Genomic DNA, 22,901 nt, shown 5'->3' on the forward strand with positions numbered 1-22,901 from the left:
CTCCAACTATAGCACTAGGTTCATATAGGTCTCACGAGTCACGAACAGACCTAATAGAGTCTTGTAGATCGGTACTGAGATATTTGTACTTATCTTTGAGAGACTATAGTGTTTAAGAAAACTTCCCTTTCTTGGTTCTTTATTGTGCTACTTTATTCCGTTTGAAGCATATACCTTTAATTCCTTCCTATTCACTCGTATGCGAGGTGGAGTACTCAATATTAGTTGCGCGCCGGTGAGCGGTAGTGATGTTTGCGGATATGGTGTAGGATAATTTTTCCCGTGTTTCGAGAGCATACTACTACCGTTGCCTTGTGGAGAGGTTTTCCATTTATAGCAACCTCGGTGTCGGTGTTGCCCACAAGTTCAAGGCCTTATTTAGTGTATTGTGATGATTCACGCGTGAGTCTTGACGCGGTGTTGGCACATAATGGTGGGGTGATTGCATACGTGTTGCGGCAGTTGAAGTCCCGTGAGGAGAATTATCTGGTTCCTTATTTAGAGTTTGATATTTGTTCCAGCGGAAGAGAGATATTTGGGCTATGAAAGTTCTGGCCTTGGTTTATGGATTTGTGAGTTGGGCATTAGTGGATAGTGGAGTTCTTGTTTGCGTGGTTGATTGAGTGTTGGCTTACCTAGCAAGCGGGTTAAGCACTATCACAACCTTTGGTGAGATCTCGGATCGTGACACACCACTTTCACCCCTACCCCTCAACAACCCCACCCACTTCTTATCCCTACCTTTGCTATTATCATTTCCACCCCTAGATTCAGACCTATCATATTTTTCAGTACTCCGTTTAGACATAAGAAATTTTTTCTTTTTTACCAAAAACAATTCACTTTTTTTCGAAATCAGCGTTTATTCATAAAATTTTTAATTTTCACTTTTAAGATGCATTTTAGAAATTTTCGAAATTTTAAAAAAATCTAAAAAGTTATTTTTCAAAATTTTCACTAAAATCACTCACAAAATTTCAAAAACAACCCAAAATTATATTCATGTCCAAACACAACTCTAAATTTTAAAAAATTTTCCCCCTATTTTAGAATTTTACAATTGTTATGTCCAAACGCCCGCTTCATCTATTTCATCTCCCATAGTATTTGTTTAAAGTATAGATTTTAAAAAAAATATTTTTTTACTACTGAACTAAAATAAAAAAACACTTATTTTCTAGGAAGATATTTTGTAAGGAAAATATAGGAAAACATTTTCAATCATGCCAACCCACCCTAAAACATTGACCCATTTTTGACATCTTCATCCATCCCTCTCAGTCGCAGGCTCGCAGCATCCCCTCTTTGAACTTTGACGATGGTCTCCAGCTAAATTCTATTCGAGAATCCTAATTAGGCAAAAAAGCAAGGAATTGCGAAGACCCATAAACCCCCCAAATGATACGAAAAGGTTGATTGTGCAATCTTAGGGATATATATAGGAAAGCCCTTTTGCTTTTAGTTCTATGTACAGATGGATCCAGAGCAGACGTTTATAAGGGTTCAAGAACGATTTGCTCAGATGCTTCGGCCCAGGGTCAGAGCTACTCTGGAGTATTTGTATCTCTTCATCGCCGTCACTCTTTTCTCTATTCTCGTCGTTATGCACGCCAATTATGTTCAACAGGTTCTCCTTAAATACTCTCTTTTACTTTTATTGGGAAAATTGTTACCTCTTTTATAGAACTGAATTTTGTTTTGCACAGCAATTATGTTCAACAGGTTACCCTCTTTACTTGTTAAATTAAATTCACAATTTCATTTTTTCCCCTTTAAATCAAAATTTTTGTTTGTTTTCTTTCATTTTTTTGGGAGAGGGTTGGTAAATGTTTGGTTTTCTAGGAAGTTGAATTTGCTAATTGAGTGGTTTAGTTTTGCATCTTTTATGGAATTCCCCTTAATGACGGATTACTCTTGTGCGAATTTCCGGAGTTAGTCCTTACTTGCATAATTTGGGTTCGCTAATCTGAGTTTTGGAGGAATGAATTGTTTTTAGTAGCGTCATATTATCATAACCTCTTGGTTAGGTAAGAATCAAATTCCTAGAGAGAGAATGACTATGCATAAATAGCCTCTCATCCCTAGTTTCGTTTTGATGCGGCAATGAGGTTTTACTTTGTACTGAAGAGTGGGTATTGTTTGTAGAGAATCATTTTTTTCTTTTTGGTATACTAACACCATATTTTCTCATGATTGATAAAACTATTTACATTAAAAAAAGAGTTTAGATTAGAAAAAATCTGTATAAGAATTGCTGAAGAATTTAAAAGGGAAAATTGTTTTAGATATTATATTTGATTGACTGACTCTCTTAATGGTTCTTTATGGAGGGTTCTCTTCTTTCTGAATATGGTGGGGTTGTTGTGTTCTTCCGTTCCTTTCCATGTAAAATGTATAAGTAATGGCTATAATTTGTTCTGTGTAGCCTGGCTGCTCAAGTGAGCTGTCTAGAGTGAACATCTCAGAGGCACAGCTTATTCAAATCAAGGTGAGTTTTCTCATTTGCTGTACTGTAAAACTTCTCCTGTTTTATGTTCTCAATAATAATTGTGGATATGCATCTAGGTTTTGGGTGTTGAAATAAAAGCTAGTGCTGAAAAAGGCTTCATTTTTTTGTGTTTTTGGGTTTCGGGTTTTGAACTAAGTTGCTCGAACTCGGGTGCTGGTGTACGGATCCGAAAGTCGGATTCGGCAAAATCTTAATTTCAGATTCGGGGGTGCGGATCCAGGTATGGATACGGGTGTTGGGATTCGGCTAGGAAAATTCAAAATTATAAAAATAGAGCTATAAAGATATTCTAAATTTTGAGAGATATTTTGTGAAAACTTACATGTATATTGTAGAATTCAATCTTTCATTCTCCATGTCTTAAATTGTAAAACTTACATTATATTGTAGAAAAATTTACATGTATATTGAAGGTATGCCGTTTCCCATGTCTTAAATCTGTTTTATCTTTTATTTTGAGAAATCAAAATCTCAATTATTCTCCCAAATTTGTCCATGGACTCCGGTCAAAGTATTCGAAGTTGGTTGACTGAATCCCAAATGTATCCTGCACCAGCACCCGTCCCAGTGTCGATACGGGTTCGGCATCAAAATCGAAGAGTCTGCGCAACTTAGGTTTTGAACATTGTAGCTTAAGTTGAAAAGTGTTTAGTCTGGAATTAGATAAAGGAAAGCCCAGGGTAGGATCATATAAAATATAAATATCTGCATGTAGAAATGTGATGAATAAATTAATAAATTATCGATGTTTCTCAACCAAAAAAAATCATTTTTTTTTTGAGAAGAGTAACATTTTTATATAAAACTCATTAGTAAAGTTACAGTTCAAACAAAAAAGAGCAAACAAAAATTCTAGCCTTGTACATCTAGCAAGGTACCAATGATGTCTAACAAAGATCCTACATCATCTATGAACCTCCTTTGGTTTATGAACCTGCTTTACACCAAAGGTAGAACAAAAATATACAATTCATCTTGATCTTCTGTTGAGAGTTTGAAATGTTTTCAAAGCATCTAAGATTTCTCTCCTTCCAAATTGCCCACCAAATACATGCTGGGATGATGCTCCACCACTTCTATTGCCTTATCATGTTTTTCTTGTCATTCCAGCATGCTAGGAGTTCACCAGTTGATCATGGCATTGACCATCTCATACTTTTCATGTTCAAAAATAAAACCGTACAGTTACTTGGCAGTGCAAAAACAGGTGATTAATAGTTCCCGACTCTCTACCACACATAAAGCACCTGGAACATAAAGGCATCCCTCTCTTCATCACATTGTTATGTGTCAAGACTGCCATTCTAACCACTAACCAGCGGAAACATGCCACTTTGAGAAGAATCTTCACTTTCCATACATGTTTCCACTGCCAGGAGCCAAAGTGTTGCCCAGTACAATTTAAGCCTGCATATGCTGATTTCACAGTGAAAAGTCCCTTGCTAGTCCCTCTCTACACTAGCCTAAGCCCTCTCTGAGATGCCTTTAAAATTGTCTAACAGCTTGAGAAATTCAACTACTCTGCTAACTTCCGAATCCAAACACAAATAATCTTCCTCTATCTATGTTGAGGACTTATTAAAAGTATGACTTAATGGTGGCCTTGTAATGTAAAGCCAATTGATCATAGGGGTGCGAGTCTGCATTAGGCTGAAGGTTTAGTCGGCTTATGATCTTTCTCTTTTAGCAAATAACAATGTGATATATATATATGGTGTCTAGTCTTGAGTTACCAATTTTTTCGTTTGCACATCCTAACCAAATTGGTCCCATGGTAACTTCAAAATAAAGAATTAGTCGTAGGAAATCTATCTATTTTTGAGAAACAGATAAATTGAGCTCTATTAATATCATATTAATGAGTCCCCAAAACGGAGCAAAAGTCATAAATCCTATCTCATTTACTGCAGCAAATGGTAAAAAGAGCAACCAAGCCCAAGAGAAAGTGAACCAAAGAAAAGATCTTTACTCACAACAGTTGAAACCATGGCCATGTCATCTGACGTTAAGACCATGGTAAGTTCAGGTTGGCCTATTAGAGTGAATGTAGGTGGTTGATGTAGTTTCTTTTTGAAGCATCTTAGTTTCCAGTTGCCAAAGTGTAGTAATGAAGTGAGGAACACCCTACACCTAGGTAGTGTCTCATTTTGAAACTATTCTTTTTTTTCCCTTAGAGAGTCTTATCTTCATTTGTAGTGCTTTAATGGTTATGCCATGTACGCTTGGGGTCTTTCAATCGAGCTCTATTTGGACGCATGTGGGCCATTGTATATAAGCTTTCACTTTTAATGTGGCTCATTTGACGACTCAAGTACATGGATCTCACGATCTATTGGCATAGATTAGGGAATGGATGCCTATGGTCGAAGAGTTGGAGTAACAACATAAAGAACCAAGGTTCGGATACGTGCAGAGGCAACACTAGGTGATTTCTTTCCATCTGTCCAAAGTTGGGCGGGCAAAGTTATCCGGTACCTATGGTGTCGATGATCTTGAATCGGATCAATATCATGAATAACAATATCTGAACTATCAAATCATTTGTCGTCGAGAATTGAATAATATAACATAGGAAGTTCTTTTATCCATACCGCCCCAAACTTGGATTCCTGGTCGAATCCAAAATTCCTTTATTTATTTATCATTATCATTTTTATCATATGTTTTTTTTTTTTTTGGAGTAACAACATAAAAAACCAAGGTTCGGATTCGTGCAGAGGCAACACTAGGTGATTTCTTTCCATATGTCCAAAGCTGGGTGGGCAAAGTTATCCGGTACCTATGGTGTCGATGATCTTGAATCAGATCAATATCATGAATAACAATATTTGAACTATCAAATTTCGTCGTCGAGAATTGAATAGTATAACATAGGAAGTTCTTTTATCCATACCGCCCCAAACTTGGATTCCTGACCGAATCCAAAATTCCTTTATTTATTTATCATTATCATTTTTATCATATGTTTTTTTTGGAGTAACAACATAATAAACCAAGGTTCGGATTCGTGCAGAGGCAACACTAGGTGATTTCTTTCCATATGTCCAAAGCTGGGTGGGCAAAGTTATCCGGTACCTATGGTATCGATGATCTTGAATCAGATCAATATCATGAATAACAATATCTGTACTATCAAATCAATTCGTCGTCGAGAATTGAATAGTATAACATAGGAAGTTCTTTTATCCATATCGCCCCAAACTTGGATTCCTGACCGAATCCAAAATTCCTTTATTTATTTATCATTATCATTTTTTATCATATGTTCGTTTTTTTCCCCTCTCTAATCCAGTGATGTTAAAAGCGACCGCTTCCTCGCTTAAAGCAAAAAACGATGCGAAGCGAGGCATCTCGCGCTTCTCTGATCTGAAGCGTATCAGGTACACAAAAGCGATCGCTTCCCCTGGAGAAGCGAGGAAGCGAACAAAGCGACAGAAGAAAGCGCTTCTCTTTAAAACTGGGATGCCAACGTTAATTAATTAAAAAGGCTCTCTTTCTTTAACTTCAAGATCATCAAGTTTGGTCCAGGTATGCGATTTCTTCTTCCTCCTCCTTCTTCCTCCTCCTTCTTCCTTTTCTTTTTCTTTCACTGTTTTAGTGTCCAAATAGCAGCGAAATGTTGGCGAAGTTTTTTTCCCCTTCAGTTCTTTTTCTCATTCTCTTCTTCTTCATATTCTTTTTCTTTCACTGTTTCAGTGTCCAAAAGCGATCGCTTCATTTTTCGTTTCAGTTATACTGCCATTTTTTGGCATACTTACTGTCATTTTTTTCATATCATTTATTCTTAGTTGTCTATGCAGTATTTATTTTATTGTCATCCTCCTCCTCTTCTTCTTCTTCTTCTTCATTGTCTATGCAGTATTTATCTTCTCGCTTCTCACTTTAAGCGAAAAGGGGCTTGTCGCGTTTCCTCGCTTCACGCTCTTCACAATACTGCTCTAATCTATCTAGTTCCTTCTTGTACAATCATCTAATGAAGTCTCATCAAATTGCTCTTCCATTTCCGGTGGTGGAAGGAAACATGTATTGGTTGATTAGCCGAGGTGCGTTAGTTGGCCAAGACATCACTGTTACCCCCCCAAAGAAAGAAAGATATTAGATCTTTTACAGCTGAATATTTGCATAAGCATCTAAGCAGCTATGGTTTTTCGTTTTTTTCTTTTAATTGAAGGGTTTAAGCCTCATTTGAGCTGGTTCACATAATTTCTTAGCAAAAAAAAGTTGTGTGCTGATAAAGTTCAACAAATTGTTCAAAAGAAAATTAAGAGAAATATGAATAATGAAAAAGGCGTGGTTCAAAGCTAATATAGGTGATAAACTGAGTTGACTAATCTTGAAGGATGATTCCTTATAGAATATCTAGCATTTGTCACATTTTCATGAATCTATATAAGTCTCCATTTGGTACATAATTGCATTAATATCGCTGTTTTGGTTATTTAGTAAATTTCTGATCACTCACGTGTGCTAGTTATATCATACTGTAAAATCCAGCTGATTCTGTTTTCTCCTACAGATTACAAGTGCTGGCTTGTGGTCACAGAATCAAACCAACTATGATGTAGTAAACGTTGCCAACGAAGAACCTATAAGTGAGAACCTGAAATGTGGGAATGAAGATAGTTCAGTTACCACAGCTACAAAACCATGGTTGGACTGGTTAAGTGATGGCGCCAAAAGTGGTAAATCTCTATTACATTCAAACAGTGAGTTCTTTGAATCTTCATTGGGGAGTTCTATGAAGAGTGAGTCAGTGGTTGATGATGTGATCCCTAAAATCAATAAGGAAAGTTCACGTGCACGATTTTTCATCTCGCCAAAGGAATCACTCAAAGCAGCTATAATTCGAATTGGCCAAAAATGGCATGGACGTTTGTCTTTCATTTGGAGAATTTCCAAGCGGGTACTTGGAGGATTATGGGTAAGTTTGGATAAGTGTAAAACTAGCTTGCATCTTCTCTGATACTTTATGTTAGCATATTATGGGATTCCCTCATCTGGGAACAAGGCTAGCTAAGTGAATCATATTATAAAGTACACACAGCTTGCTGTGCTTATCATCATGCCATCTTTTATTAATGTTTTTCGTGCAAATGAAAATCCAAGGTAAATTGAGATGGTCTTAACCCTAGACTGGAATATTTCCTAGTTAAACAGGCTAGGAGTACACTTAGGAACACTAGCTAACTTGTGATTTTCCATGTACTAGTTTTAGAGTACATGCCTCGCATGTGTAGCCTAGTCTTTATTCTAAAATTTAAAGGTAATAATCTTTTAATATAATGCATAACTTAAAAATATTTATTTACCTTATAAAAATCAAAGCTTACAGAAAGTGCAAAGTTTGATTGTGGATGATTGTTATCATAATTAAATATTGTAAAAGGCCTTTCGTTCCTCCTCTGTTGAACTTCCTTGGAGGAGGAAGGAAAGCTCATACTGGCCATAAACTATCCTGCCAAAGTTCAAAGGAAAAAAGTATTTTCATAAAAAAATATTTTTAAATTCCAATTCGCTTATATCGGAAAGTAAAACTTACTCGCCTAGTCATCCTGCAACGCCACCTATAATTTTTTTAAAAAAGTCAGTACAAACATATGTTTACATATGAATAACTAACCATTGTAAAATTAAAATAACACCAAATACAATAAAATTAAAACAAGACCAAGAATCGTTTAAAATTAGTTTGAGTTTTAAATTTAACATAATTACTATATTAGAGTGATTCAAACTCAACTTTTCATCTGACCTATAACATAAAAAAGCTGGGACAACGAAACTGGTATTTAACGTATAAAAATAGCAAAAGAAAAATCCCTATAATTGAGAATCTTGCAAATACAATTTGGAATCTAAAAGATACCGTTATTGTGTTCATTCAGATACAAAGTGCATTGAAACAAGAAGACGAAACTTGGACAACATGTTTAAGGAGTACTTCTAATAGAGATTGAAGATAAAGTATTAATGTTAAGTATCGAGGTTGAAAGCATCACAATTGTAAAAATTTCACTGTCAAATCTACAATGAAATCTGGGCGAAAAAATAATTCATAGAGTGAAAACGAACATGGCTTAGCATTGGCTTGTTACCATTGGCTTGTTCGTGCAACAAATAGCATGAGTTGTTCTTACTTCTTTGCATCAGAATTAATATGGACTAAATCATAGGTTGAGAGGTACAATGAAACTATTAATTAGCTTTTCTGTGTATTTTCGTCATCAATTGAATAAAATTAAGAAATGACATGTTCAATGAAAATATAAAGCTTCAATCTACCTGATTATTACAACTCAAAGACTGAAGAAGAATTAAATCTAAAAAATAGTAAATCTGTCTGGATGTTCCATTGACAAGAGAATCATTATGTGCAAATGAAATCCTATATAAGAAGTGTTTGTGTGTATGGTTCAAAAAAGGAAAGGAGTAAAATTGTGTATAGTTCGAATAGAAAAAAGAACTTTATTTGTAGTTTCTACGTGCTCTTTTAATTACTTTTTTTTAATAATCAAATCATATTATTAAAAAATTAAATCGATTATATTCATAATGAAGACTCCTAAACCTAATAGAGTTCTCGGTGCACGATATTTAGTTTCCTACTTTGATTTCTCTAGTTTAGGTGTCAACTTTGGATTTTTCTGTTTTGGTTTTAATTACTTTTTCAAATAAGGGAAGATTTAATAATTAAAATTTTACTTGATCTCAAATTCTTAAATATTAGAAAAATAAAACTAAATTACAATTTTATCTAGTGTGAAATCTATTTTTGAAGGGTAAAAAAGACAGAACAATATTTTGCTAAGGGCCTTCGTGCTTTTAATATATTATATAGATTTATTGCTTCACGTTCAACTTTTTGTCATTAAACTTGCTATTTCTACCACATGACACTTATTATTTTTTTTTTTTGGGCCAAGGTGAGTGATTAAGAGAATGAATCTGAACATCAGATAGCTTGCTTTTTATTACCCGTTTTATGTATTTCTGTGATTAGCTTTTTGAAAGGTTACAGTACCTAGTGAAGAACATAGCCTATTATGTCTTTCCTACTTCTCTTTTGTTAAAAATTCTATATGCTTAAAGGAACTGAGAAGATCAGGTGTTATACAGACCCTTTATATCACACAAAAAAGAAAAAAGTTTCCACAACATAAATTAAATTTGTTATGAGATGTGCATTTAAATAAAAGATTTTGAAGTTCGAATATATGTTAGAAAGTCCCATTATAACGGTTTTAAGGTCTTATTTCATCATTCAGTTTAGGTTGCTCTCCTCTGCGCATTTTGGGTTCTGAATTTTGGCAGGTCACTGATTGAATTGGGGACTTGTGCCCATGTTTGTCCTTTGTTGTTCTCAGGAATTTGATTGGTGTTGTAACACCTAATTATGTTTTGCTGAAGTTTTGTTTGAGTTTGATGTTATTGTCTGGTAACAACGTTTCACTTAGGGTTTACTTTGCTGATCATCTTTATGGCAGCGTCTGGTCTTGATACATTGTGGAGCTAGATTTTAAATACCTGATATTTTTTCCCAGAAGAAATGATGCATTACTTATCCTGTACACTTTTGTATACTGGTGGCAGTGGGCATCCAACTTGTATGTTTCACAATAAAGTTTACTTCTACCATCTCTAATAATGAGCTGTAGATATTTAGTTTGATCTAATAAGTGAATGCCTTTTTGTTTCTTTTCCTCTAGTTTTCCTGGTAAATTTAAATGTCAAGCTCATTCAGATGCTTGCTTTAACGTGCTTCTCAGACTAAAGTTCCAATATGCAGGATATTGCTGGTATACATCTACATATTGACATTCCTAAGTTGCTCAAGGCGCTTCACTTGGACAGGCTAAACTCTTATGCTGGTATCTATCTACCTTCTAATAATCCTGTGCAGTAGCCACAACTGCATAATGAGCTCAATCTTAGTAAAGCCAAATTAGGAGTTTCTTTTTATGTCTATTCTTCCCATTGTTGGTGGATGGCCAAAAAGGTTACTGAATTAGTATTTTAACTGCTCCTTTTTTGGGATGTTGTTTGCCTACCTTTATTATCTTGGAAGCGAGAGTTCCATGAAGTCTCTTTTTACTTAGCTCAAAAACATTTTTCAACTGAAGATTCTTTTGAAGATAATTTTGTTGGAATGAAATTATTTTCTTAACCTTCTTGCAGTGGTTGGTTGAATCTGTTTGTTTCTAAGTGCTGAGCCATTATCTTGCGGCTCTGCTTTCCATTCTCCTATCATTTATAGTTTTGATGATTGACATGTGGGTGTTTATGTCATTAGTAGCTATTAGGGGGTGTTCGTCGGTTGGAATGGTACGGTGTTTAGACATTTCGGTTCGGTATTTTTGGTATTCGGTTTCTTAAAATGTGATGACAATACTATACCTAATTAATTCAGTATGGTTCGATTTCCGTCCTTTCGGTTTTGATTTATTTGGTTCGGTAGCTTCGGTTTGTTCAGATTGGATAGAGAATTTTAACTTATCTTTATCTTTTAAAAGTAAAAAATTCTTGAACGAACCACTAAATCAAAGAAAGTACCTTTTAAAACTTTCAATTTATAGAGAGTGAACTGAAGGAAAGGTTCTCTGCAAAGTCAAGTTTACCTTTCCATGAGCTGCAAAACTTCTCCATAATAGAGAGCGATTATACTATAAAAGTGGAGCGAACTCAAGGAATTTTGCAGCTCATGGAAGAACACCTCCGAATCATCTCATATCACAAGATCTGCAAACTCATCACACTCTACCAAGTCCTAAATGAATTCACAGATTTCAAGCAGCTTTTGGATGTTATATTGACGGGAGAAAGATACACCTTAACTAGCTAGCAAAATTAATATTATACAAGTCCTACTGCAGCAATGATTAGTAAAAGAAAAAAACCTAAGGATAAATGAAGTGAAATTTTAGAGCTTTCCTATATTTATGTTATAATAAAAAATATGTGTATTGTGTAAGTTAGTATGTATTTCGGTACGGTATCGGTATTTCGGTATTTGTTTTTCAAAATACTAAATACCATACTACCATACCGGATACCAAATTTTTTAAAAGCTTAAACCAAATACTATACCAAATACCGAAATACCGGATACCAAATACCAAATTTCGGTTCGGTAACTCAGTATATACAAGATGCTTATTCTGCAACTGTATAAAGGTAGACTATGTTACAAAGACTTGGGTACAGTTATTTGGTACAAAGGCACTTCATTTTAGTAGGCCCTAAAATCAACATGCATGTATAAGGATAAAATGTATTGACCTAGTAAAGTTTCTAGCGTGTCCCTTTTCGTACGTTTTAAGCCTAAAACAAAATCTAATCTTCTGATTCTACTCTATTACCCCTTGTTTTCTCTGCCTACCATACTAGTGGTTTGTTAGTGATGTATACATAGTGAAAAAACATGATATATAATAACGAAATTCAGCTTGGATCAGATAAACATGCACTTGCCATTTCATCTGATGTTACTGTGCTTGTCAAATCGGCTTTTCAGGTGCATAGGATGCAGTGTAGCTGCAGTAGATGGTCTGTGAAACCCCAAATAATTCCTCATGTACATCCACCTTTTTTATTTTAATTTTTCTTTTAGTAGGTCTTTGAACCCACCTTATTTGGGACTAATGCGTTGTTGTTGTAGGTCCTTGAAGTTACCGTCTTCTAAAGCATTCTTTGTAGGTGGTGTATGATAACATTATGGCAGCGTGTTCTAGTAAGAAATAAATATAGGGTAAATTAGAGACATGAAGTATATTATGTTACGATACCCTAATCGGCTTGAAGTTGCAATTTCTTAATGTGCAAGAAACTTGAGTAGGTGATTTGGATGTTGTCTATTCATTTTGGATTAAGGTGTTTGGTACATTTCTGATTAGTCTATTAAGGGCCTGAACAATTATTTGGCATTTTGATGTTCTTATGTGCTAACACCAAAATGTTGAAGGTAAATTTTCCAATGATCAAAACTGTACATGTTTTTTTGCAAAAACATTGTATGGCACTTGGTGAACTTGTATCTCCATTTCCTTGTGCTTTATTCACGTCAGTACAGTATGTCCTTGACTAAAGACATTCCAACTCCACCCAAGATGAATATAAATAAACAGGAAAAGGAAAAAAAGAAAAAAGAAAAGAACACTGGTCAGAGAAGAGGGGGAAGAATGAGCAAAGACACAGGGAGGACATGTATTAATTGGACTATGTTCACGGGCTGACCTACATTTAAAGAACATTGGCTGTCAGAATTTGTCATTAAGTACGTGTAATCTTAATATACGACTTTGGATTCCTCAATATTTATGTATCTTTATATAAGTGAAAGGCTTGCTGTAAGACTACTTTAATTGTTTGAGCTAAATGAAGCTGCTAATGCGTTTTGTGAGATCAAATTCATGTTAGTTGGTCGATAGTTGTTGATGGTTTTGTTGAATTATCTATCTTTCGATGGTTGTGATCTTTATTCGGCTATGCAGTGCAGTGGCTTGAGACAAGAAGCAAGGCATTTGAACCCACTTACTTATACACCAAAGAGAAGGTATTGGTGTTGCATGCTTGTCCTTCCTGTTGTTCATTTATGTTTCTTTTCCTAAACTATTGCGGATTTCTAAAGTTTGTCTTATTAGTAAATTTTTGAGTGCTACCATTTCTTCCCAGGGTTACTTGTTACTACCCGAGGAAGCTAGGTTGCACCATAACATTCGCACAATAAACATAAGCATCTCAGCTTGGCACTCCTGCTTTGGTAACAGGTCAGTTCATACCCCTTCACTAAAATTATCACTTAAATAGATAAAGGTGTGTTCTATGATTTTCATTTCGTGCTGTGAACTTCAGTCAGAAGGGCCATGATTATGATATCTTTAGCACTTGAATCAAGGTTGTCAAAAAAAAAAAATTTTCATTATTCTTCTTATTTTTTTATTCCTTTTTGTTTTGTTTCCCATTTAATGTTTCTGGAGCTTGTTCTATTTTCCTCTTACCACCGACGTGATGGAAAAACATGGGACATGATCATGGACTTGCAATACAAATAATCTTGCCTTCCCCTATTTCGCTTTTAACTTCTTGCTTGATTAGCAAATCCTTCACCCATATGACAGTACTTTTGTTGTATCACTAGTCATTCATAAACAAATTATAAACACAAGGATTTCTTTACCCCAACACTTCCTTTTCTTCTTATGCTCTCTTATTTGTGATTACTTGGTTGGTCAAAGTTGGATTCTCTTCTTGATTGAAGTTTATATCAAAAGATTTTGATACACTTAAGTTTTGATGACTTATTTAGGTAAAAACATCATATTTAAATAGAAAGCTTCTTTGTTCCAGGTGGCAGCAACTTCTTATAAACAGACTTGTGGGATATGACACTATTTTGATGAATAGTCTGTTGAATTCTCCTGGAGAAGGTACTAAGTACTTCAACATATCAGCAACTTTTTGCCTATGCAACTGTCTCACTTGAGTAACAGCATAACCTTTGGTGCTACATTTCTTTGTTGTGTTTTATTTGTATTTGCTATAACTATCAGTTCTGACTGGCATAGAACTATAGGATAAACCAGCTAAGCCTATCTGATACTTAAAGCCAGAACCAAAATAAATGAGTAACAGTCTCGCTATAAATGGGAAAATCAAATCATATTTCACATTCTGCTGAATACAGAACCAGAACTACCTGCACATATATTCAGTCTGAGCAGCTTGAAACACGTTGTGGTTGGTTTAAGCAGCTTAAAGAAAAAGATGTGTGCACAATATGTAGAATAAAAATTTATGGTTGAACATAGTGGCACATGAGTTCTTTGTCATATTTGTCCCCTACATTTGACTTTCAAAAGTCAAATATGTACATATATAAATCATGTGGAAGATGAATGATTTTCAAACACTACAATCAATTAATGCGCCTCAACTTGTACTATATAAATCCTCTATATCCAATGAAAATATCCTCTATTTCAAGTGCGCTCTATTTGGGCTAGATTCATTAGAATACTAAATATTTCTCTTTTAAGACAAATTTGGAGTTCTCTAAAATCGGAGGTTCTCTAAATAATCATGCCTACCGTATATTCACGTGAATGTAGCTAACTAGACTATAAAGACCTTTAAAGGATTCATCACATTAGGGCTATTTTTTTAGTTTTTAACATAAATGGTCCCTTAAGTTTGGGGTATGTCCATGTTGTCCCTAAAATATAACAATGGAAATATTTAATCCTTTAAATTTGCTAAGTTTAAGTACTTTTAATCTCCTTTAATAGAATGTCAAACTCCATTTGTTAAAACTGACGGAAAATTTCACCTCTCTAACCTCAACTCGGCTCTTCTTGAAGAAAAGAACAAAAGCACTCCCTTTTTTCTTCGTCATTCCAAAACGAAGTGTCACACGAATCCTTCCTTCAGATGACAACAGCGCCATGCGTCTCTTCCGCCTCACCAGTTCTAATGAACTCACCCAAGAGAATCTTACACCTAACTCCAGTTTTTTGTCATCTTCCCATTCCTTCCTGCTCTATATAAGCCCACAACATAGGGACAAGTTTTACACATACAGAGGACATCATGCAGAGCAACATAACAAGAAATATATACACTCAGGATAAAGAGTTTCACAATAGACATAAACCCAGCTAATATTCTCATCTCAAACAGGAGAGCTCACTGCCAAATACATACACATTCAGTCACATCCTAAAAAATGAAAAAAGATATTTCACATTCCCTCACCCCTTTTCTCCATAATCTCACGACAGAGACACGCATGAGCGGAGTGACAATTGGCGCCCACCTTCTGTGCAATTTCATCTGCAATTTTAGTGTTTACTCACCACGCTCAAGTAGAGGGCTCATAAAAGAGCATATTCACACATATACCACATCCACACTGAGCTCAGCCGAGAAAACTGACACACGCATTGCACCACAATACGATGCACAACTCATCACTGCCAAAGAGCAGACACAGTCAGCTATGATACTCACAAGTGGTCTTCAGATATGACTAGCACTTGCATTTCTTGTGACTTCTCCGTCTAATATGAGCTGTCTAGTAACGGCTCTTCCGACAAACATATTACATTAAAAGAGACCAGACGTGCTCAAGTTTGTCAAGCATTTAGAATTAATATGCTCAAGATTATATTTTAGGGACAAAATTAGGCCTACCCACTAACATTAGAGATCATTTGTGCTAAAATCTCGCTATTTTTCTGTGATTGTCAACCTATTGCAACTCTCTTCTTCTATCCGTGCTGGAACCAGTGGAACGCAACATAAATGTAATTAATATATGGAACTTTTTTTTTTCTTCTGATATGTTTAAACATGGATTTGATCTCTACTACCTTGGGATTGAAGAGTTGTTCTTATTGTTGTATAAGTTCAAATGGACAAGTGTACGTCATGGAATATAGCAATGTTAGAGTCCAAGTGTCAAAGAAAATAGTAAAAAAAACATTTTCCAGGTATTTTACGTACATAGAAATAAAAAGCAAACTAGCATGAGGGTTTAGCTTCTGGCAGTTGACAAAAAGTCAATCTAGAAAAACTGAAGCCTGTAAATTAGAAAACGCCATAAATATGATAATCTAGAAGTTCATGTAGTATACAGTCAGGAGAGATTCTAAAGGTGGAGTGAGGGACAGATGTATAATTTTGCAACCAACGAAATAATGTGAATATATGTGTACGCGTTCTTGCAGGTGTGATAGTGCGTGCTTTCTTTGTTGGTTTTGTTTTTGTGGTTTTCAAATACTCAAGGACAACCAAATTCTGATGGTTTTTTAAAATTAAAAACCATATATCTCCTAATATAATGGACAAACCTGTAGAACTGCGGCCAAAGCCAAATTCTAGATGAATAATTGGTGTATTTGTTCAAATAATTCTATGGTCCAACGAACTTTCTCTATCCCGATACTTAAAATGTTTGTGCGTTCATTCAAACATCATCTTATGATACCTTTATTCTAAATCCTGATAATTAAATCTTAGTGCTCTTCTGCAGCTGGTTGTCCCCCTTACTTGTGTAGCAGACTTAACTGATTCTTAGCTTGAGCCTAATTAGTTTTCACTTTTGCATGCTTTCAAAGTGCCTCTAGTTTTGGATTGGGAGAATCCCGTAACCACTTGATTTATGAAGGTTTATTTAAGTCTCTTTAGCAAAGCTTACTTTCATTTTGTTGTCTTTCGTTGTGCTGATGCTTCATGGAATTTTGTGCAGGTTATCTTTATAATCACCAAACGAAGGAGTTCTATAATCTAACTTACGCTCATGAGCAACCTGAAAGTTCTGCAAGATTTGGAGGTGTGTCATTCTTTTCTATTATCTGCCAAGTCTAACATAATGTGTTTATGACGGGTTACTGCTTCCCATTGTTTGATTGAACTTTATTGTGAAAATTGGAATTTACTTTTCCTTAGATATACTCATCTCAAGGTTGTTTAACCCTGTACCAGTGTTATCAAAGGCGAAAAGGTTGTATATGTAGTCCAAGACCAATAATTATAAGCATGAATAACAAGTATATGGACAAAAAAAGTTGAAGAAAAAATAACGATAAAGTGAAATATCAATTGTTCAGTGTCGCATTTTCAGGATTATACTCATGGGCAAGGAAAGTATGCCTTAGAGCCTTGATGCGACACTGAAGCGCCCGCAAAGCGAGGCGAAGCGCTCAACATGTTTTGAGCCTCGCTTTAGGGCTTAAGCGCGCTTTAAGCGCTCCTTTGACAACACTGCCCTGAACCATGTCAGGGTATGGTGTCTAGTGACTTTAAACAATGTGTTTTTTTTAGTTTTTTTGCTAAAGTGTAACACTTCCATTCTGTCTAGCATGTAATGCAATGGCGGGGTGTAGAGGTTTTAGTCTGAGGCAGTTAATTCACAGATGAACAAAATTGTATTACTTGAAAGTCAAGTTGCTTTCTTCTGTGTCTGAATTTGAATTTGTGTAACTGTTATGTAAATTCCATCTGACATACTGTAGTTGCATTTGCATGTATACTGATCATATGAAGCTTTGTAATGAGCACTTCAAATACACGTGGTTAGATTTGTTATGAGCACTTCAAATACATGTGATTAGATCTCATCTGAGCATTTGCTTTATATTTCTTGCAGACTACCTTGTCACGAAGTGTGGTGTACTCATGATGTCGCTCTTTGTTTTCTTTACCACAACAATGTCAGTTTCATTTACATTAAGAGAGACCCAAACTCGCATGCTGAAGTTCACGGGTAGTTTCTCTTTTTATATATTTGATGCTATGAAATTTAGCAGCATCTTATATAGCGAATTTATAATGCCATATATTTTGGCATCTGAATAATGTACAATCATATTTTAATTTTGGAACAATCACATGTCAACATGAAAAACAAAGAAGAAAAATATGTTTGCTCCCAGGGATTTTGTCTATTGGTAAGAGCGTAGCAAGTAATGTGTGGGTTAGGCACACATCACGGGTTCGAGCCATGCCACAAACAAAAGCCTGGTATTTAAGAGAAGGGTAGAGGGGCGGACCTATTATCCACTGAGTTTCGAACCGCACGCCATTGGCCCTCGGGGATTTCTCGGTTATCAAAAACATAATAAAGATATGGTTATGCTGCTGCTGAAGTATGAAGCACTCGTTCGTGTGCAAATACCCTGTTAACCTTGTATACTAAACGAATGTTTCAATCATTGATTCATTGAGTATCCACTACTTGCTGTTTGTTTTTGTTTGATGTACCCTTCCTTATCCTTTCTTAGACCTACTCTGTAAACTATGTACAGTGCAGCTACAGCATCATGCTCGGCATAGGCTTCCAACATTTCAGTTGATCTTTGTGCACGTAATTGAGTCCCTTGTTTTTGTACCAGTAAGCAGACTGCTCATTTCTCAGTTAATTTCATGTACATCCGTTTTGTAGTTGGTGAATGTTGGTTATATATCTGAGGTCATTCAGACATAACCTAGAGTTCGACATGCAGATCATGATAGGCATCCTATTTTTTCTGTTCGAGTTCTATGATGATCAGCTGCTGGCTTTCATGGTGTTAATTTTTGTTTGGCTGTGCGAACTGTTTACGCTAATCAGGTCTCTCTCTCTCTCTCTCTCTATATATATATATATATGTGTGTATGTGTGTCTTTGTCACACACTCTCATACACATAGACATTGATTACTCCTATCTGTTAGTTACAAATGACAAATTCAGGTCGTACTTGGTAGAGGCCCGGGTTATATAACTTCCAGATAATCAAAACATTGAATGCTGTTTTGACTATCCAATGCAATACTCAGTGAAAAAGCTGATCCTTGTATAGGAAAACCTAGATATTGGTCTTCTATCCATCTTTGATACTAGTTTATAATGGAACCAGAGAAACGTGTCTAGTGGTGTATTTCTGAGTGTCTACATCCTGATGGGTCTTATATATATATGGGTGATGATAGTCCGGTCTATATCTATTTGATTAAAGGAACACAATTCTACCACCTCTTTAAAACTGTTTTAAGGAATTGTTAATTTATACTGCCTGAAATTTTTCCCAAGAAATAGTAGGGTAATAAACTGGCTAAGAGAAGGGAGGATGGTAGTTATTAGCATAAGAATGGAAGATAGTCTGGTGCTCCCTTAATAACAGCCACACATCCCCATCTTGGAAGACCTCTATCAGCATTTGGTCAGGCTGCACTACTTTCACTCAAGGGGCTTAATGGCTAATTTCTTTCATCAGCAGCTTTTGTCAGTATTCTATGTTGATCAGAAGAATAACCCTGTAATCTTGTATCTATCATTACTCGTGAATGTAGTTTTACATTTGCCGTCTTTTTTATTTTTTGTCTTTTCTATTGTTTATTTGCCAAGATAAACTTTCTGTGAAGGAGCACAGTAGGAAGGGGTTCTGTTCATTGGAAGCCCTAGTTTCCTAGAGGAAAACCGAGGAAAAATACTCTGCGGGGGGCTGATTCAGCGAACCAAAGAAGTTCTTGACAAAACAAAAGGATAAATGTCAGTTAGAATAAAAGGGTGAATAACTGCAAAACTGAATCTGGTTTGATCTATTTATAAAAAAAGAGGACTGTAAGAACCCTAGTCCTTAAATAATCTAGGACTTGTAATTGTGTAAAAACAAAAGATAAGGATGAAAAGGAAAGAAACAAGTATAATCCTGCTACCAAGAAATTTTATGAAAAATAACTAAGATAAATAGCCGAAATAAGAACATTAACCATTGAGGACTGCTATAATTTTGCTGTTACAGTAGCTCGATGCCTGTGAAGAAGATGGTATTCATCTAGGTTTTAGTGCAAAGGACAATCTTTTGGGGTTGGCAGTCTGATATAAGGCTTATCTGTAAGGAGGTTTAGTTAAATATGATGACTTACTGTGAAGAATTTTATTTCTCATGTACCATCCTTTCTCTTATTGGCTGTCTGATATGATGATTTATTTGGTTATCTCTTGCAGCGTACGCACACCAATATCAATGAAGTACTTTCCCCGCTTCTTTTTGCTCTATTTTCTGGTTTTCCACATCTACTTCTTTTCTTATACTTATGGTATGTCCAAATGACTTGATGTTTCTTGAGGGTCAAATTCTGCTTATTGTTCCTTATATGACAACATGGTTTTATCTTCTCAGGTTTTTCTTATCTAGCACTATCGACAACAGCTGCATTTATGCAACACCTTATCTTATATTTCTGGAACCGTTTTGAGGTAGGATGCAAATTTCGATATTTATAGTAGTTAGAGGATTCTCTATTTGTTTTAGGGGCTTTTGCTTTCTTTAACAAGTCTAGACACTAGAAAACTGTAAGATTGTTTTAGGGGATTTTGCTTTCTTTAACAAGTAGATGGGTGTGTATATATACTGTATGCTTCCTTTACTTTCTATAGTACAGTTACATCTGAAAAATGTGTTACTTGTGTTGGAATGCTTGAGGGTTTGTATTATACTCCTTTGATCCTGTACAATCATGTCCTACATATGTTGCAGGTGTTAAAAAACAGGGTGAAAAAGAAGGAAACATTAATTTCTTAAAACATTTTTAGCACAATTTTCATCTTTGTTTATTCCCCCGTGGAGAGGAAATGTCAAACCAAAACTTTTATCATTAGGAGCGAATCCCACTGACAGAAACACAAGAGGAATAGCTAATTGAAGTAAGATGATTATCCTACAATTTCCCTCAATTTAAACACAGGTTTCTTCTGACATAGTGTTCTCAATTTGCCTATGAATTCAGATTGATAATGATAACCTCATGCTTGAATGTATTTGCTTTGGGAAATTCCATGCTTGATCCATCTTTTCCTGGCTAGATGGTAGCAAATCTAACACTCGATGGACTAGGTTTACTACTGATTGATGCTGAACAGTCTTCGCTTACACTTGATCTCCATTTGAATTCCTGGCTTTCTTTCAAATCAGATGGGAGTTTATCTGTATCAATATCAAATTGTTTTAAAAGGAAAATGAACTTCTTATCATCTCAACCAAATATAAATTGGGATTTGTCCCCGTATTTTTGTCGTTCAGGTTCCAGCTCTGCAGAGATTTATGCAAAATAGACGCTCACATTTTCAACAGCATCCTGACTTTCATATCACATCTTCTACGATTCTTGCATCAACTTTGCACATCACAAGATTAAATGCAAGGAGCCCTGCTCCAACTAATGTTGATATGCCTCCTGGTCCTGGGCCTAGAATTGATCCATCAGTGCCAAGAAACGGTGCCGCTGAATTTTCTGGAGTTCCAGATCGACGAGGGAATGGAAACCAAAATGAGTTTGGTAATCCTCTTCAACTTGGAGGGCAACCTGATGCTCCCCAGTCTGAAACTGGAACTAATCCTGGTTCTATGAACTCATTCAGCAACTTGTTGCTGTGGATATTAGGGGGTGCTTCTTCTGAAGGTCTAAACTCCTTTCTCTCTATATTTCGAGATGTACGAGACCATGGTCAAGTTTTTGCAGGACCACCTAGACAAGAAACTCATGCCCCCCAAAATGCTGAATAGATGGAAGCTGCAATGTTGGGCAACCTAAGGTGTGTAGTGCACAAAAAGAGTATTGGAAAACTATCCATGAGAATGGTGAAATGAGGCTAAGGAATGAGGAAAGTAGGCTTTCATCGTCTGGGCAGATATGGCGAGATTGTAGAGAATTCGGTAGTTGATGAGCCACCGAAGGGAAAACTTTTTTCCACCCTTAACTTTATGTACAGCGTAGGAATTGAAGATGTGGAAGGAGGATGTAGAAAACCTCCTCCTTTATGGAAATTATGTAAATTTATTTCATTGTCATCTATCTTTTTCCTCTTTAAAAATTGTGTCTATATTAGTTTGCATCTTATACATGCTTGCCGTTATTGTTCTGTATATCTTGTATTCAAGTTGTCTTCCCGTGTTCTTATACTTTATGTTCAGATTCTTGGTCATATACTTTTTTTTTTTTTTTTAAAACCCCTCCCAAATTAGGAGGATTTGTAGTGTTTTCACTCCCCCTCCAGCGTGACTCAAACCCAGGACATAACGGTCGTAGGTGGAGGTGTTTTTTCCAACTGAGCAAGCCTCACTTGTCTTGTTGGTCATTTACTTGTTCCCGGGAAATGCTATAGCATCAAATTGACATTGCAGCGTTTTAATTGAGTTTTTTTAGAAATTTGTAGGGCGTGCTATACATCGTCCACCCACAGTCGCTAAAAACTATAAATAATTGTGTTGGCAAATTTTAGCCAAAAATCATTTCCCAGAGCTAGGGTTTGCGAAGAAGGGGAGAATTGAGCTTTCTTCAGTCCAAATCATTGAGGTAAGTCTAAAGTGAATCATAACCGTTAATGCTTCATAGAATCAAGATTCTTACCATGGATTATTAAGTGTTATATAGATTTCACCATTAAGTACCACCCCACCTCTCCAATGACGAGTTTTGGTACTTGTCTAGGAATTGGAGATGGTCTCTTCTTATGTTAAGTTAATGATTGTATATCTCATAGGTTGCAATAAGGGTGGCAAGTGGGCCGGTCCAAACGATTCCGGTCCCGGGCCGGTCCCAAATTAAACGGGCTGAACGGGAACGGTCCCAGCCCGCGGGCTAAATGGGCCCAACGGATGTTTTTAAAAAAAAAAAAATTAAATAGATATTAGAGACAAAAGGATGTTAAAAAAAATATCTAAAGCAATGCTTTGTAAATTTTATTATAGAATTGTGACCTAAATTTTATTTAATATATATATACACTATACTATATATACATCTTATATCGAATATAACTTTTATATATATATATAACTTATATATATATATATATATATATATATATATATATATATATATATATATCGAATATAGCTTATATATTATACACT

The 22,901-nt window shown here is 35.6% G+C and overlaps 1 protein-coding gene across 1 annotated transcript; it reads left to right on the plus strand.

The window, feature by feature from the left end:
* Nucleotides 1–1,223: 1,223 nt before the first annotated feature.
* Nucleotides 1,224–21,859, plus strand: LOC107789575 (membralin-like protein At1g60995). The gene is made up of 14 exons (XM_075242352.1): nt 1,224–1,627; nt 2,426–2,488; nt 7,026–7,430; nt 10,296–10,377; nt 12,997–13,058; nt 13,178–13,272; nt 13,853–13,932; nt 16,752–16,835; nt 17,652–17,768; nt 18,310–18,395; nt 18,508–18,614; nt 19,994–20,085; nt 20,169–20,245; nt 21,069–21,859. Exons 1-14 carry the CDS (start codon nt 1,475–1,477, stop codon nt 21,549–21,551), a joined length of 1,986 nt encoding a protein of 661 aa, XP_075098453.1. The 5' UTR covers nt 1,224–1,474; the 3' UTR covers nt 21,552–21,859.
* Nucleotides 21,860–22,901: the final 1,042 nt, after the last annotated feature.

This window comes from Nicotiana tabacum, chromosome 21 (genome assembly GCF_000715075.1).
Source record: "Nicotiana tabacum cultivar K326 chromosome 21, ASM71507v2, whole genome shotgun sequence".
Classification (NCBI taxonomy): Eukaryota; Viridiplantae; Streptophyta; class Magnoliopsida; order Solanales; family Solanaceae; genus Nicotiana; species Nicotiana tabacum.